Below are 14,490 nucleotides of genomic sequence, written 5' to 3'. Positions count from 1 at the left end.
TGAACAAAACTGACTAGCAAAAGATGGCTGGCAGCAGCAGCTTAAAGGATCTCTCACACCAACCAGTTCTTGTTTGCCTCCTTCCAATATTTTGCAGACACTTTTCATTGATACCACACTAGGTTGCCAAATGAATAGCTCCTTAGTCAGCTCCAGCAACTTTTGGCAGAATAGGCACTCGGCTTAGCTGGGACCTCTTTGAACAGCGGAAACATGGCAAGCTTGCCCATGGGGCAAACAACCCCCTCCTCCCCCCAGGCTGTTATCTCCTCAGGGACAAGACACCACCTGTTCCAGGTCTGAGTATTTATACACACACCCAGCCACCATCTGGGCACCTCTCCTCAGGGATTGGCCAGGGCTGCATACATATTTTTTTCTGCTGATTTGACTATTCCTACCCACTATCTTCCAGAACATTTCCAGACAGATGGGGAAGCAGTCAACTCTGCAGCCAGTGAAACACTGAACAGACCAAAACCACTGCACACAGCTACTCTGATTACAGCGAGCCCAGAACTAAATTTACCTAACCGAGCACCTATTCAGAAGGGTAATACACAAAGCAACATTTTCGTACAGGGTTATGAGAAACTAGCGCGGGTAGTTAAATAATGCGAAACCTTCAGTACACTCCAAAAAAATTACCCATGTATATGACCCGCATGCAGAATTAAATATAAATTGTAGAGGCCCAAGGTGGCAATAGGAGAAAGGGAAGGAAAAGCGGGGGGGGGGGGGGGGGGCAGGAGAGTGGTGAATAAAAGCACAAAAGGGGAGGAAGAAGGAAAAGATTCTATCTGACTCCAAGGGTCAGAAACAAAAGGAAAAATAAAACCATTATAGGCTAGATATATCCAAGATGGGAAGTGCATATCAAAGCCATGGTCCCCAGACTTTGAGATATTCTAGTTGTGCTTTGTTGATACTATACAGCTTCTCATTAACAAGAAGCATATTCATGTGTTCTAACTTTTGTATGGACATGATAGGTTTCTTCCATCTTCTGGCAATAGTCTATTTACCCTCTATAAAAAGGAAGGTGGTAAGCTTTTGTTGGGGAATTTAGAGATGTAAAAGGTCGTCTAAGATCTTTTAGAATAGTGACAGGGAACAGTTTGGATAAGACTTAAGATTCTGTACCAAAAAGATATCCATTTTGGACAGAACCACCATTTGGAGAGCACATTGCCCATATGGCTACATACCTGAAAACACATATAATTAAATGATGGTACCCACTAACACTTAGAGGACTTGTAGGCTACTTCCATAATAGTTGTGTTAAAGGAGCTTTTAGCTGTTCATGTCTAGATCTTGCTGCACTTTCAGGAGATATTGTATGTGTGTATGTTTTACCCTTACACTTATTCCAATGCAGCTGATTTCCTTCAGCCATTTTGCAGCCCCTGTCCACATGCATTCCAGCCATTGCTGCATGGGATTTCTCAGAGTAGGTTTCCTGATGGTAACACTAGTGGGCCAAGCCTAATTTAATGTGTGGTAAAACAACCAGTGTGACAATGCAGGGGTGCAATTGGGAGACAGGAACACAGTGTCGCCCAATAATAGAAAGTGCCTGATCAACAACCTTCATGGTGGACCAACAGGTAATATTTTAATAAAATCTGATCTTTAAAAATATTGAAAATTACTTATGAATCTACATTACCATGTTGAATCTCATCTCCACTTTAGTTTATTCTTTAAAAGTTCCCCTGGCGATTTTAAAATCCAATAAATAGTAGCTCTGGCTGCAGTATTCGCCTACAATCCAGAGCTATCCCCATTTTTTTTTTTTTCCCTTTGCCACAAGATGTCTCCAGTCTTCCCGGTAAATGACAGCCAGCGTCGCTCAACCCAGAAGACTGAGGAAAGATGAGTGCAGGGTGTCATGGCCCCCCTTCCTGAACTTGGCAACCTGTATTTACAGTATATTGATGCACAGAACAGAGCCAGTGCTGCTCTCTGCATCATCCAGGGCCATCCACTGGAGAAGACTGAAGAATACAAGGAACCAGCTTGTCCAATGTCTTGCCAGAAGAAACCTAAAAAAGGTAAAAAAAAATGAACATGGCTTTGGGGGAGGGGGGACTTAAAGGGAGAAGGTGGTCCTGTAGGGGGTCGGGGTGATTGAAGATGGAATAGTGTAGCGTTTAGCTTTAATGCTTATGAGATTTTAATGGCTGAGTTTACATATAATTATTTTAAATTTTTTCATAGTAAATATGCATTGTCTTTACCACTGATATGATAGTAATTTATTTATCTTTAGAAATGTAACTCTCTTCTAATAATGTGTTTTTAAGAATCGTGTGATGGAACTGGAGGGCAGAGTACGACGAGCAGCAGCAGAAAGAGGAGCGGTGGAAATGAAAAAGAATGAGTATGAAGACATGTTGGCTAAACAGAAAAAACAAATTGACACCATTCAGTCTTTGCACAGTTCTCAGATGCAGAATGTTCATTCACAGTGTAATAGTGAGAAGGTGAGGCATTCGGCTCCATTTCTGTTCGCCGTAAAATGAACATTGTAGTATCCTTGGATGCCATACAGTATGTACGCTTAGACATGTATTTTATTTGTGCTATTGAAAGCAGCAGTTCTTTTTCTGCATTATTGTTGGATTGTGTTGTTGGCATAACTTCTTTAGAATGAAAATAGAAATATCATCCATAAGAATTGCTCCAAACATTGTTAAATGTGAAATCTGGTCAGCTTTAAGTAAGCCATGATCTTGAAAAAGCCACATTAATGATGTCTATTTAAATCAGAACACACCAGCTAATTCTATGTAGATTCTTCAAGGTGTAGGACTGCATACTGTCCTGTCAGAGTAAAAATAAAAGCGTTATCTAATTAGTTGTGAAGTGTTGCTGTCCAGCTTTTAACTATTTAGAACACAAATCTGCTTTGATATCTAGAACTGTGATTGGTTCTACAGGCTGGTACATGCTTGACAGCGTGGTATATGCTTAAAAATATTTCTCTAAGAGTGTGTAGTATTGTTTTTGTTTCTTGTGATGGACGTTTGATTGTAATCTCATTTTGACCATGTATTGTTGGCTTTGTGTACTATGTTTATAAGCTTTATACAATGTTAGTGGCGTACAAATATGATCAATAAACAGTAGGTCCAAAATTATTAGTTGTATAAAACGTTTTGGACAATATAGCCTGAACTTTCCTTTGACAGAGCACACTGGATTTAAAATGAGAATGTTTTGAAGTGTATTTCCAGCCAAATTATTATTTTTTTTTTTTTTTAAATAGACTGGGAAAGAACGAGAACCTTTTGTCAGTGTGTTTATTTGTTTTCGTGTTCTGGGTTTTTTGTTTTTTAAATTCTTTATTTACAACTTCATGCAAAATTGAGAGGGGTACAGGCAAGCATAATGTTACAAATTCATGAGGTTACATAGACGAAATCACACAAAGCATACATCAACCAACAAAGTACTTTTTTTTTTTTTTTTTTTTTTTGCATTTAAAACTCTTGTCCACTTCATTCAATCTATAAAATATAGAAACAAAGGTCACTGTTTTGTGCAAGACATTCCATTGTCTGATACTTCTCTTCCTTTCCAATTTTTCAATATGCATCAAGGGGAAGAAGTGGGAAATGAATAAGGAAAGACGTAAAGAATAGCCAGAGTATAGGTCAGTCTAGGTCCAGTGAGTGAGAGGGTCAATGTAACATCAGAGGTAGTGGAGGGTTGGTGGTATTGGGGAGAGGGAACTTCTGCATGAGGTATAGATGGCGTTAAAGGGGTAACGGCAAGGGAGAGTGGAAGGGGAGATAGAAGTAAGTGATAAAAGAGTTGAGGGTGAAAAGAGGCTAGGAGTAGGAGGATTAGGATTAGGAAAAGAGATACTGCTGGAGCATGAGATTGAAGTGGGCAGGGAGGTAATGCCCACAACCGATTTTCTATGTGGTGGTATGATGGTCGTAGAAAAAAAAAAAAAAATCTATTAAGCACTATCACGCATGAGCGGAAACAGAAGGTGACCTGGATGTTTATGTCCAAGGAATCTTCGTAAACACGAACGAAAAATCCAAATGTTAAGAGTAGATTGGCCTAATGAGATAATGAAACCAGAAATATGCACATTATAAATGTTTATGTATCACCATTTATGTATGTAATAAACTATATTATACATTATATATATTATCCCTGGTTGGGCTCCATGTTAATTTGGGAGGATCAACCCGTATTCATCAGAGAATTTAAATTGGTTGCAGTAAAACCATGTTTTATCACCCTCTGTTAGGTTTAATGGATTTTTGTGACGCCATTGGGGAAATTTCCCCCAAAGTAATGCAAGTTGCGCTGTGGACAGCTGTCATTGAAACTTGAGTCTCTAAAAGAAGATATATCTTCTACTCCAGTTCTAGTGATATGAAAAGAGCCACTTAAGAGGGAATATGATCACAATATATACAAATGTTTAAATTGTGACTGTATCAGTGAAGAAAACTATTTTAATCTTCAGTCTCTAAAGAAGACATGCAACCAAATAATTTGGACTAGAAGCAGTTCAGTCTTAAAATGGAACTTTTGCTCATAACAGTTTGATAACAATTAATGTTCTTTTAACAAAAGAATATACATTCCACATTAATACTTTTGCTACTAAAATTAGTGTGTGTTGTAAATTGTCTCCAGCATGACTCCTGTTTCTTCTTGCCATCTCCTTAAAGCCCCGAGTAGTCTTTTCCTTACCAAGAACTCTCCCCCTCTCCATCTCAAAAATGATATGTCACTTTCTGTAATTAAAATGAGTGTACTTCCAGCCTTGATTTGTATAGCTTGGCTAGAGGGAAAGAGAAAGCAGAAGCTTTGCAGTGCTGAAGTTCATAGTGTTGCTGCTGGCCACTGAGAAAGGAAAGAATATCAGGAAGAGAAGTTAGAACACATCTATCTAGTTTAACTCTTTTGTGTCTACCTGGCAGCAGAAATTATCCTGTCGCCTCTCCTGCTTTTCTTTTCTCCCTCCCAAATCTTTCCTTCCAGGGCACAATCTCATTCCTCTTATCCCCCCCCTTCCCTCCGCAGCAGTAAATCTTGAGTCCTGCAGCAGATTGGCTTCTAGTGACTCACTTACAGCCAAGAGGCGTTCATTTGGTCGAAATCGTGGCCCACATCAATCTAAAAAAAATCATTTGTCGGGTAATACGTAGTGTTGACATCTTCCGTACAAGTGGAAGTGATGCAGTGTGCGTGTGACCTTGTAGCCACGCCCTTCCAGCCAGAGTGATATACACAACAATTAACAGCAATGAGTATAATATAGTTTATTACATACATAAATGGTGATACATAACATTTATAATGTGCATATTTCTGGTTTCATTATCTCATTAGGCCAATCTACTTTTAATATTTGGATTTTTCATTCGTGTTTATGAAGATTCCTTGGACATAAACATCCGGGTCATCTTCTGTTTCCGCTCATGCGTGATAGCGCTTGATTTTTTATTTTTTTTTTCCCTACGACCGTCATACCACCACATAGAAAATCGGTTGTTCGTATGTGAAATGACAATTTTTTTTCACTGTTGTGCAACCGGATTTTTTCGTTCACAAGATCGTTATTTGTTAAAACCTCCTGCTCGTCAACGAAGAGAAAATCGTTCGATCAGTGGTTCCGTGAAATTCTTCGGATGATTTTTTTTATCGTTTTGTACGGGGCATTAAGCAATGTCTTACTAGATTTTAAACAGTATAGGCACTTATTTTTAATGTTTTTACATACTGTAGTTATACCTGCAAAAGGGGCCCTCATGAATTGATGGATCAGGACTTAATTTTCAGGGTAAAGTTTCACTTTAAACTGCGCAAGGGGTTCTTTACTGTTAGAAGGATGTGAAACCCCCTTCCACAGTTGGGGGTGTCAGCTGGGAGTGTAAATTCAAAAGCCTTTTAATTGAGTTTTGGTGAACACAATGACAAGGGATATTGAAAATGGTAGACACACACCTGGATAGACCAGTGTCTTTATTCAGCCTTTCCAACTATGTACCTGCAAAATGTTAGGCAAGTATAAAGCCCCATTCACACTATGGTGTTTTGAATCGCCGCCATTCTGCCCTCTATTTCAAAATGCTTCGCTAAAATAATAAATCGCACAACAATGTTTTCAGGTGCCATTTTATTTCTAAAAATTATTGAAGCCATCAACTAACATTTTCTGTAGAGTACCATAAAAACTTCTATGTTTACCGATTTCACAGTTTTCTTAAATGTTCCTATGAACTATCTGGTAGCTTGATTGTGACTCAGACAGCACAGTTTGGTTTTTTTTCTTAGAAATTTAGTAAAATAGGCAGTCACAATAGATAGGCATTATTTTATGTTTCTGTGCCCATCTTTTTGTTAGGATTAAGGGCCAGTTCATACTACATGCATTTTTTTTTTATTTATTTATTTTTTTTTTTCAGTGTGCTTTTTTTTTTTTTTCCTGCATCCAAAACACACAGAAAGTAGGTTATATGATTGTCATAGTTCACATCAGTGCTTGCAGTTCCAGTGCGTTCCGGATGAAGATAAGAAAGTAGATCAGACTACATTTTTCCTGCACAGAACTGTACTGGAACATGGTAAAATGCACTGGAACGCACATGTCCCTATTTAAATTGAAGAAAGAGAGAGGGGATGAGAGGGGGAAAAAAATGAAATGGAAAGCATCAAAACCGCACTGGAACGTGTCCGTAACACATCTAGACTGCGTTTCTATAGTGTGAACCGACCCTAAAGGTATGAATACCTTGTGTTTCAGTAGAACAGGGTTTCATTAAACTAAAGTCTCATATACTGTGTGTAAAACAGCACATGCATTAAAGGATTGGCTGTAGATTAGCAGATGGAAATCTGTCCATTCTACTAATGGCTGCCCTGTAAGAATCCAGTGTGCTGTGATGCCATGTGCACAGGACAGTAATACTGTGGATGTGGTTGGAATTGATCCTTATCCCATGTCTTGGCATATGGATCTATTGTGTATCTGAGCCTTAAAGCTGTCATTCTCAAGGCTGGCTAATTAAACTTAGACCTGTTGTAATAATGATCACCATTCAAGTGTGTGTGTGTTTGTTTTTTTTTTTTTGTTTTTACCAGGTGTATTTATATAAAAGAGCTTACTTTTTATTTGGCCTTGCAAACACTGCATCCTATTCCCAGGGAGACCAATTTATGGCGTTTTGTTCCGTAGCTGCATGCATTGCACATACACTGAGACTGAGGCCTTATCTATACCTGTAAAAAGAAAAAATGTTCTGTTGGGAATTACTGGAAATATCCAGTGAAACCTTTAGATTCTTATGTGCTTCATTTTTGGCCGGACTGACCAAATATGCTATTTCAGGTTTTACTCTCTGCATGTAAACTCCACGCCTTAATAATGTCTTATTTTCTGTGTTCTTTTTTATTTATTACAATTAAGCATATATGCATATTTACTACAGTATATTAACACTATTAATATATCCAGAGCTACAAAAAACTTTACCTATTATAACTTGCTTAAAGAGTTTCTTTTCTTTCTTTGTACTTCAACAGCTGTCCTAATAGTTCCAGTTCAATAAATATGTAACACCCTCCAGTTGATATAGTGAGTGTGTGTGTTGTGTTTTTTTTTTTTTTTTCCCCCCTCTCTAATACAGTTAGAGGCTTGCTAGAAGCCTGGGGTTTCTATAAGCCAGTAGGTGGGGTGAGGAAGGGCTGATCTGCATACTTAAGGGAGTCTGGCCAATACCCAAGCAGGAGGCCTGGCAAGGTGGCTACGGCAGCCATTAAATGTGAGAGAACCTGGTCAGCAGAGGAGTCAGGTGGAAGATGGCGTGAGGAAGTGCTGCTGGTGTGGAGCCTGAGAGGGGGCCCTGGGGGGGGGGTTTATCTGCCTACAGGCTGGAAGCTGGAAAGAAGGACCTCCACTCTCCCACAGTCTACTGGGGATAGACACAGGGAAAGAAGGCAGTCCAGCGTAAGGCCTGAAAACCGCTTCAATCTTTTAAATGCTAAGTTCACTTTTTTTTTCTTCATAAAATCCAGCTCCCCTATGCACCAATATACCATTAATATACCTCAGTTGCAAAAATATTCAAGCTTCCTTTGATCTGGAGAGCAAGGTCTTACCTTAGCCCTTGGTAAATGTCTTAGAAAGCTTTTTCAATTCCTGTAATGTAAACAGAGGAGCCAGTAGGACTCTGGAAGCTGATTATCAGCAGATCTCATTAGCACACACATTCTGCACTGACCTCATTAGCACACACCCTTCATCCATCTATATATTATTTATTTTTATTTATTTATTTTTTTTACAGCATCCCCAGGATCTCTCCCCACGGGCATTTGCCTGGCTACCCCAGCGTCCCTTCAGATGGGCTCAGGCTGCATGCAGCCCGCGCAACATCCCTGATGTAATGCAAGGGCCTGCTTAATTGGATATAGTGATTGGATAGATGGTGTGTCGTCCTATTATATAGTTTTGGTAAATTAGATTTTACAGCCAGATTGTATAGTTTATGGCCACATTTATACACCTAAAGTTAACTAGTTGAATTGTATGCTGATATTCTGTTTGGGAACAGGTAATGGTTATGCTCTGCTCTTGCACATTAGCCTATGAAGACTATTATTTCAGTGCAAGACTGAATAATTCTGTTTAATATTTCATCATAATTTTTACCTCCACATATACAAAGAGTATAAATCTTCGTGAGTACAGAATAGGATGATCATAGGGAGTGGCATAGAGGACGGGCAAGGGAAGCAATCTAGCCCTGCTAATGTCAACTGTGTATCTATTGTCCTAGATGGAAGGGTATGTGATAAACACAAGGATGTTGAGCAGATATGGAGCTTTTTTTTTTTTCCCTACATACAAGTAGCTCATGTTGCATGCACATTGTGGAATTTAATGAAAAATGTTAAAATTACCTCATTAACTTTCTGTGTAACCTTGGGTGTCCCGACATTTTCTTACCATTTTGGAACCTACGCTGCCCACTGATTTTCTAACACATCAGTAGACAGTTGAATGTATCTTACAAATTCATGAATTTGTCAACACTCGATCACAAATTGTTCATTAATCCTGATATTCCTTCTACAGTAAATTGTTCTCTACTGTGAGGTCAAAGGCCGCATTAAAACAACTGACAGAGGGACTAAAGCTGGCCATAGATGGATCGAATCCCTGCCAGTTCAGCAAGGTCCGGTCGAGATTTGATCCATTTATGGACAGGCTGGTTGTTACATAGTTAGTCACTCGAGTTTATTATATGAACCACCAGGACCAGATCTTGCCTGTCCAATGTGGGGGTGCAGTATAAAATGCCAGGGGGCAGAGGATGGGAGGTCAGCAGGGCAGTGTATAGGGGGTCACCAGGACAGAGGCTAGCAACATCACTTTGTAGGGCAGCGAACGGAGGCCATTAACTTGTAGATCATTGTACTGGAGTCTACAGCGGTCAGCAGGAAGGAAGACTGAGGTTACTGCTGGTAGGGCAGAGGTCAGGGTCACTGTAGGGAGCACTCAGCAGAGGTTAGTGGTTACTGCTGGCAGGGCAGAGGACAGGGTCACTGTAGGGAGCACTCAGCAGAGGTTAGTGGTTACTGCTGGCAGGGCAGAGGACAGGGTCACTGTAGGGAGCACTCAGCAGAGGTTAGGGGTTACTGCTGGCAGGGCATTCAGCAGAACTCCTATTCCCATCCCTGCACTGCACACAGGCAGGGCACAGGCAGCAAATCTCCTCCTCGCCACACATTACACATAGCTGAGATTGGATTCCCTTGCACACAACCTTGATCTGCATAGTGTGTAGCTGGGTTCTGCAGCTGCACTACCATTCTGACCATGGAATTTCACAGGTCAGAACTTCAACATAGTAGCCAGCTACAAGCTATACAGATTGTGGTTGTATGCAAGGGAATCTGTGCTGTGTGGGGAGCAGGAGCTCTGCTGCCTTTGCCCAGGCTGTGTGCAGTGCAGAGATAAGAGAAGTAGTTCAGCATAGTTGCCAACATTTTTAAAACCTTTCCAGGGTCACTTTTTTTTTTTTTTTTTTTTTTTTTTTTTTTTTGCTATGCACCCAGAAAGACACTAGCTGAAGAATGTACAAAAATTAGGGATGAAGCATTCATTTAAAACGGGTGTTTTTTAAATCAGCATATCACTAACCTAATGCCTTACTTTAATAACACACATATAAGAGAGATGCGGTTATGCTAGTTCAGCATAGTGGCAGGCTAGAGCAGTATAGTGGTGGTATAGTGGCAGGCTAGAGCAGTATAGTGGCAGATTGGGGCATTTAAAGTGGCAGGCTAGAGCAGTGTAGTGGCAGGCTGGTGAAGTATTGTGGCAGATTAGAGATTTATAGTGGCAAGCTAGGGCAGTACAGTGGCACGTTAGAGCACTATAATGGCAGTGTGGTGGCAGGCTGGGGCAGTATGTAATGGTAGTGTGCTCAGTCACTTACAGTAAAGCTTGGTTGAAGACTTCCCGGGGCTTGGCTGCTGTATCCACTTCTCTTCCTGAGTTAAGGTGTATGTGGGAAGGAGCCACACCCCCTGGCCCCGCCCACCAACGCGACCTGTATTAGATGACGGGAGAGGTACTGGCAGCCTCCCTCACCCCGCTGCCCCCCCCTCACCTGATGATAAACTGGCCAGTACATCTGCTATGTGTACAAAGCTGCAGGGGAGAGTGCAGCTGTCTGAAGTGTGGTTCAGCAGACAAGGACAGTGTCCAGGAAGGAGGAGGGCAGCAGTTAGCTTTGGGAGGGCGCAACTGAAATTTGGGTGGGCTTAGCCCACTCCAGCACCCCCCAAAGATCCGGCCCTGTGAACCACTTATGTATTTATACATGTTGATCATATTCCTCCTTAATCTCCTTCTCAAGAGAATTCAGTTCCTCTAATCTTTCTTCATAGCCTAGCTCCTCCCATGTCTTTTATCAGTTTGGTTGCCCTTCTCTGTACTTTCTCCAGTTCCCCAATGTTCTTTTTGTGAATTGATGCCCAAAATTGAACTGCATATTCCAGATGAGGTATTACTAATGGTTTGAACAAGGGTAAAATGATCTCTCTCTCTCTCCCTCTAGAGTCTATACCGCTTTTTAATACAAGAGAGTATTTTGCTCGCTTTAGAAACTGCAGCTTGGCATTGCATGCCATTGAACTTGTGATCTACCAGAACTCCCAGATCCTTCTCCACCACTGATTCCTCCTATTTGTACTCCCTCTAGTATGTATGATGCATGCATATTCTTAACCCCCGAGTGCATAACTTTACATTTATCACCATTAAACCTCATTTGCCACATAGTTGCCCAATTAAACAGTGCATTGAGGTCGGCTTGTAAGTTGGAGAAATTCTGTAAGGACGTTATTCCATTGCACAGCTTGGTGTCAACTACAAAGACTAAAATGGCATTTATAATCCCACACCCTATATCATTTATAAATATATTAAAAAGTAAGTATCCCAACACTGAACCTTGGGGTACACCACTAACAACCCTAGACCATTCAGAGTATGAATCATTAACCACTACTCTCTGAATACAATCTTTTTAGCCAGTTTACAACCATTTACATACAGATTTTTCCAAGCCTGTAGACTTTACCTTGCACAGTAGCCGTTTGTGGGGAACTGTGTCAAATTCTTTTGCAGAATCCAAGTATACCATGTCCACCGCCACCCCTCTGTCCAAGGTTTTGCTCGCCTCCTTATAAAAAGAAATCAGATTTGTTTGGCAACTTCTGTCTTTCATGAATCCATGCTGTCTGTTGCTTAAAATATTTTTTTCCAGCAAGAACTCGTCTACAGTCAGGTCCATAAATATTGGGACATGGACACAATTCTAACATTTTTGGCTCTATACACCACCACAATGGATTTGAAATGAAACGAACAAGATGTGCTTTAACTGCAAACTGTCAGCTTTAATTTGAGGGTATTTACATCCAAATCAGGTGAACGGTGTAGGAATTACAACAGTTTGCATATGTGCCTCCCACTTGTTAAGAGACCAAAAGTAATGGGACAGAATAATAATCATAAATCAAACTTTCACTTTTTAATACTTGGTTGCAAATCCTTTGCAGTCAATTACAGCCTGAAGTCTGGAACGCATAGACATCACCAGACGCTGGGTTTCATCCTTGGTGATGCTCTGCCAGGCCTCTACTGCAACTGTGTTCAGTTCCTGCTTGTTCTTGGGGCATTTTCCCTTCAGGTTTGTCTTCAGCAAGTGAAATGCATGCTCAATTGGATTCAGGTCAGGTGATGGACTTGGCCATTGCATAACATTCCACTTCTTTCCCTTAAACTCTTTGGTTGCTTTTGCAGTCTGCTTTGGGTCATTGTCCATCTGCACTGTGAAGCGGCGTCCAATGAGTTGTGAAGCATTTGGCTGAATATGAGCAGATAATATTGCCCGAAACACTTCAGAATTCATCCTGCTGCTTTTGTCAGCAGTCACATCATCAATAAATACAAGAGAAGCAGTTCCATAGGCAGCCATACATGCCCACGCCATGATACTACCACCACCATGCTTCACTGATGAGGTGGTATGCTTAGGATCATGAGCAGTTCCTTTCCTTCTCCATACTCTTCTCTTCCCATCACTCTGGTACAAGTTGATCTTGGTCTCATCTGTCCATAGGATGTTGTTCCTGAACTGTGAAGGCTTTTTTACATGTCGTTTGGCAAACTCTAATCTGGCCTTCCTGTTTTTGAGGCTCACCAATGGTTTCCATCTTGTGGTGAACCCTCTGTATTCACTCTGGTGAAGTCTTCTCTTGATTGTTGACTTTGACACACATACACCTACCTCCTGGAGAGTGTTCTTGATCTGGCCAACTGTTGTGAAGGGTGTTTTCTTCACCAGGGAAAGAATTCTTCGGTCATCCACCACAGTTGTTTTCCGTGGTCTTCCGGGTCTTTTGGTGTTGCTGAGCTCACCGGTGCGTTCCTTCTTTTTAAGGATGTTCCAAACAGTTGTTTTGGCCACGTCTAATGTTTTTGCTATCTCTCTGATGGGTTTGTTTTGTTTTTTCAGCCTAATGATGGCTTGCTTCACTGATAGTGACAGCTCTTTGGATCTCATCTTGAGAGTTGACAGCAACAGATTCCAAATGCAAATAGCACACTTGAAATGAACTCTGGACCTTTTATCTGCTCATTGTAATTGGGATAATGAGGGAATAACACACACCTGGCCATGGAACAGCTGAGAAGCCAATTGTCCCATTACTTTTGGCCCCTTAACAAGTGGGAGGCACATATGCAAACTGTTGTAATTCCTACACCGTTCACCTGATTTGGATGTAAATACCCTCAAATTAAAGCTGACAGTCTGCAGTTAAAGCACATCTTGTTGGTTTCATTTCAAATCCATTGTGGTGGTGTATAGAGCCAAAAATGTTAGAATTGTGTTGATGTCCCATTATTTATGGACCTGACTGTATGTGGTCTTTTATTAAACTCTCCAGTATCTTCCCAACTATAGAAGTTAAACTAACAAGTCTATAATTTACTTGATAAAGATTTTGACCCCTTTTTTAAATATAGGCACCACATTGGCCTTACGTCGGTCATTAAAGAGTCCCTAAAAAAATAGAAACAATGGCTTTAAAATGAGAGAGCTCAATTCTGTAAGGACCCGTGAGTGTATGCCATCCAGTCAAGGTCTAAATATTTCTGGATCATATCAATTGTGAGCCAATGTGGATCATCTGGAGCTGTGTCAATGCCATGCCCATTATGGACAAGAGTTCCCCCATGCTCCTTTTTGTATACACAGAGCTGTGGAAGGTATTTAATATATTTGCCTTCTCTTTGTCCCCAATCGCCCACTCTAGATTATTTTGTAAAGGACCTAAATGCGCGGACCGGACCTTTTTTACTGTTAATATATTTGAAGAATTTTTTTTTTTTGTTTGGGGGGGGGGTTTATCCTATCTTTTGCAATCTGTCGTTCGTTTTCAATATTTGTAGTCTTATTTCTTTTTTGTGCATATTCTGTTATATTCTTTGTAATGTTTAAAGGAAGATGGCGTTCCTTCATTTTTAGATTTAATTTAAGCTCTTTTCTTATCTATAGCTTTTTTAACTTTGGCCGTAAGCCACATAGGTTTAATTTTTATCCTTTTAAACTTGTTGCCCATGGGAATATATTTTGCAGTGTGTTCACATACAGTCTTTTTGAACTCCCCATTTCTGTGTTATGTTCATCAATGCCAATATTCCCTCCCAGTCGAAGTCTTGGAGAGCATCCCTCAGCTTTGGAAAATTAGCTCTCTTAAAGTTGAGCATTTTTTAATAAATTTTTCCCGTATGTGCTTGCTGTTTACAGCTAACAATAAATTAAATCGTGTTCTGGTCACTTCTACCCAGATGGTTTGAGATTAACATTCCTAGTTGGGGCCTCTATGAACTGTACCAAAAGAATGGCCTGTAGTAGGTTTTTACATTTT

General features: G+C 40.5%; 1 protein-coding gene across 2 annotated transcripts in view; it reads left to right on the top strand.

Annotated features, from left to right (window-relative positions):
• The window catches only part of GOLM1 (golgi membrane protein 1), a 118,424-nt gene that overhangs the window by 56,280 nt on the left and 47,654 nt on the right, over nt 1-14,490 (top strand). Inside the window, exon 3 of one of the 2 annotated variants that reach the window (XM_089662117.1) lies at nt 2,310-2,489. The exons of the other annotated variant lie outside the window; for it this stretch is intronic. Within the exon in view, the coding sequence (XP_089518243.1) occupies nt 2,310-2,489 (180 nt within the window). The remainder of the gene's footprint in view (nt 1-2,309; nt 2,490-14,490) is intronic. 2 annotated transcript variants of the gene reach the window in all.

This window comes from Staurois parvus, unplaced genomic scaffold (assembly GCF_062004578.1).
Source record: "Staurois parvus isolate SC_StPar_1 unplaced genomic scaffold, SC_StPar_1.0 ptg001432l, whole genome shotgun sequence".
Classification (NCBI taxonomy): domain Eukaryota; kingdom Metazoa; phylum Chordata; class Amphibia; order Anura; family Ranidae; genus Staurois; species Staurois parvus.
This window is presented reverse-complemented; position numbering and strand designations above follow the sequence as displayed.